This window comes from Bidens hawaiensis, unplaced genomic scaffold (assembly GCF_021521415.1).
Source record: "Bidens hawaiensis isolate Kalapana, Puna unplaced genomic scaffold, B.hawaiensis_p1.1 tig00056083_1, whole genome shotgun sequence".
Classification (NCBI taxonomy): Eukaryota; Viridiplantae; Streptophyta; class Magnoliopsida; order Asterales; family Asteraceae; genus Bidens; species Bidens hawaiensis.
In genome coordinates this window covers 3,472-6,858 of record NW_027500117.1, presented here as the reverse complement: position 1 = coordinate 6,858, position 3,387 = coordinate 3,472, and the positions used below count along the sequence as shown (strand labels likewise).

Genomic DNA, 3,387 nt, shown 5'->3' with positions numbered 1-3,387 from the left:
TAAGGCGTCCGTTAGCGGATGCATCCGATCCATCAAACCAGCCATACATGACTTCATAAACATCCTACTACAAATGGCCATATATTTTCGAGTTAAAGATAAGGAGGCTGTATAAAAAAACTTATAAACCATCCATCAGTTTTGTATCCAACAAAATTTTGACACTAATATGACCATACCAAGCCACATATAATATTTAATAGCAATAACCACCTTGTAACAAAGTAATGGCTACAATATACTTCCACAAACCTCACATATGATATGCATATATATCATACATGAAGTCAGTAAACTACAACAATCATAAATTCTAAACCCGAAGCCACTAATTATTTTCACAATTTGATAGATGGGCAATCTGTTATGAAGCCGAGAAGCATCCACTCAAATGCAAATGGAAATACATGGTACAAAAATGGTTCTCTAGTTTTGATCCAAAATAAATATGGTTAGTGTGGTTTTGGTTTGTATCCATCAACAGCAAAATTTCTAGTAGCAGCGGGAAGGGCAAGACGAAGCCCATCAAGTTCAGGTTTTGCAATTACTTGACAGCCAAGGCGAGATCTGCACAGCATAAAAACACAGCTTAATCAGTATGCATATTTGATATAATTGTAACAATCATGTAGAAGCTTACGTTTCAGTCAGACCAAAAGCAAGATCGAGCATATCGTTCTCTTCATCTGTAGGGTCTTCTAGCTTATTATATTGTTCCACATCCTGAAAATCAGTCATGCATGTGTAATCATGGCTCCATAAAAAAATAAATTACTTTCTCAACTGCATATTAAAGTCCCTAAACATGTTGGATGGTAAATGTTGATTGCCAGTCACTGCATGCGTGGCCACTTCACATCAACAAAAAACGCATGCGTCATGCGTGTGCATGTACTATACAAGTAATCATTAATATCACAGTTTGTATAATATTAACAAGTTCAGGACTTTAATATTTAGAATTAGGTTTAGGGACTTTTTAATGCAAAACATGAAGCATTTTTTTCGTCTTTATGGTGTTAGCCAAAGAGTGTAATAGCATACCATGACAATCACATGACAAGTGGAACAAGCAAGTGACCCTTCACAAGCTCCTGTAAACAAATTTCTACTGTTAAGCTACAAAACTGTGAATCAAATAGGAGTTGCTAAAATTAAGCAAATGAAGCAACCTTCAAGCTCTATGTCATTCTCGTGGGCAGCTTCTAACATTGACATTCCAATAGGAACCTTAATTTCCTGCTCTCCATCTTTGTCAAAGAAAGTCACAGAGATCCTGCAGACCGGTTGTAAGTTTGTAAGCAGATGCTAATAAACCAATTAATATGAATTCCATAACCTAACTCTCATGTGTCCCAAATTCTACTTACTAACAGCAACAGAAAAAGAAAATTGAAAAAAACATGATCAGAGCATACACTCACTTTTGGCTTACTTCATTTTCTTGTGAATTTCCAGTGGCTGTAGTGGAGAACAATTTACAACTCTGAAAAAGTTAGGAGGTAAAGACGAAAATATTAAATTTGTCACCATCAAAAAGCAAACAGCAAGTAAACCAAAGACAAGATCAGGTTACTTTTAATAAAAAACTGAACTGCATCTCAGAACTATCATTTTATTGAGAACAATTTTATAAATTAGTCATGACATTTAAGCTAAAAAACAAATTGCAACTGCTAAACACGATTGCCAATGAATTAGCAGCCAATTTCATTCCATAAAGATTATATTAAAGTAAGTTATGACAGGTTTATAATGTATTTGATTTTGGTCTAGATAAGTAGTCAGAGATATAAGTAGTAAATGCATTTGACCTTTGTCCCCACAAATATGCAGTCTCCTGACTTCTTGCACAAGTTAATTGTTGAAAAAAAGCTAGTTTGTTATATTATTTCCAAACATGATGTAATTTACTGCATCTGAAACAATAAATGCACCTAAGCATCATAACTAAAGTGATCGTAAACTAACCACGGGTTCCAAATAGCCATTCTGAACTACAGGAGAAAATGACCTTTTTGTTCCAGTTGATAGTGGGGCTGCAATTTGACAAAGATAATGAAATCATTACCAATGAAGTGATATACTTTATTCATTGAACACTTAAATAAATGAAAAAAATCTGGCAAAGCTCACATAGCTTATTTCAAACAGGTAACAGAAAGATGTGAAGCTCAAGTTTATCAAACAACGCTAAAATTATTTATTCCAAGGAGGAATAATGTAAAAGAAACATTATTATGCAAAACCAGCTTAAAGCAGAACACTATATATAAAATAGATGTGACTATAATCTATTCCAAGAAAACATAATAAGGCAAGAGTTCATAGGTCAATCTTTAAACCATGTAATAAAACTCAAACAGCATTCAAAAAGAGTAAAGAACAAACCTTTTAATAAGCCCTTAACCGCTTGAGCTCCAAGTCTCGAAATTTTAGAAACCAACATCATAACCGCAGTCAGCAGAAGCTGCACTATCTGAAAAATGAACATATGGCATTACAAAACAAGAATTGATACTCCAAACCAAACAGAATGCAAAATTTCCAGCTCAATTTCACTCTCCCAGTTTCTATCTTAAGTTTATTAGGAGTGGCATTTTATCAAACACTTGGTGGGCAACCAACAGTACAAAACAAAATTGGGATTTTTATATAGAAATTAAAAACCCTTAAACTGAACTGAAAAACTAATTGTATCATCGTGGGTTAACTATACGGAGATCTATAAACTAAACCCATTTAATCCTATGAGTTGATTAGGTTTTCATATTGCAAGAATAAAAACCAAGCAATGTGATTTCGAAAAGATATAATAAGAATTCGAGAAACAGTACCTTTTTAATCGTACTGGAGATCGTAATAAAAATGTTCACCGGTGAATAATAAAAGTACGACGGAACAAACCGCCGTTCCACGAAAAGACAGGAGTAAATAGTTAAGTTAGGGTTACCGTTTAAATGGACTTATATTTATACGGTTTGGTTGCGCTACTCTAACTAGACTATGTTGTCTTAATCGAGCTTAAGTTGGCTTCAGGATTTGGCTTGGGCGTTCCCATAAACCATACCACCGAGTTGCACTTAACAGTAGTTGTGCCACCACACACGGTGGGACGAAAACCCGGGTGGGCTCGGGATTCAAACTGACAATCTCACTAGTTCTAACTAAAATTCTTCATCATTGTCATAATCCACCAAAAATAACATTCGTTTTATATATGCGTTTATCTGAATTAATAAAATTTGTGTATATTTTTATCGTTTTAAAATTTTAATACGAGTAATAATTTTATAAATAGCTGAAACGTCAAATGAAATGTTTTGGTCATATGACATGTTTTGTTAGCCTAGCCGATTTATTTGTTGTTTTCTGAAATTGTGGTTA

General features: G+C 34.0%; 1 protein-coding gene across 1 annotated transcript; it reads right to left on the bottom strand.

Annotated features, from left to right (window-relative positions):
• Nucleotides 1-281: 281 nt before the first annotated feature.
• On the bottom strand, nucleotides 282-2,449 carry LOC143601334 (uncharacterized). Its single transcript, XM_077078771.1, has 7 exons — nucleotides 2,392-2,449; nucleotides 1,972-2,039; nucleotides 1,425-1,486; nucleotides 1,173-1,276; nucleotides 1,045-1,094; nucleotides 641-723; nucleotides 282-567 (listed from the first exon to the last, which is right to left on the bottom strand). The coding sequence occupies exons 1-7, from the start codon at nucleotides 2,447-2,449 to the stop codon at nucleotides 453-455; spliced, it is 540 nt and encodes a 179-aa protein (XP_076934886.1). The 3' UTR covers nucleotides 282-452.
• Nucleotides 2,450-3,387: the final 938 nt, after the last annotated feature.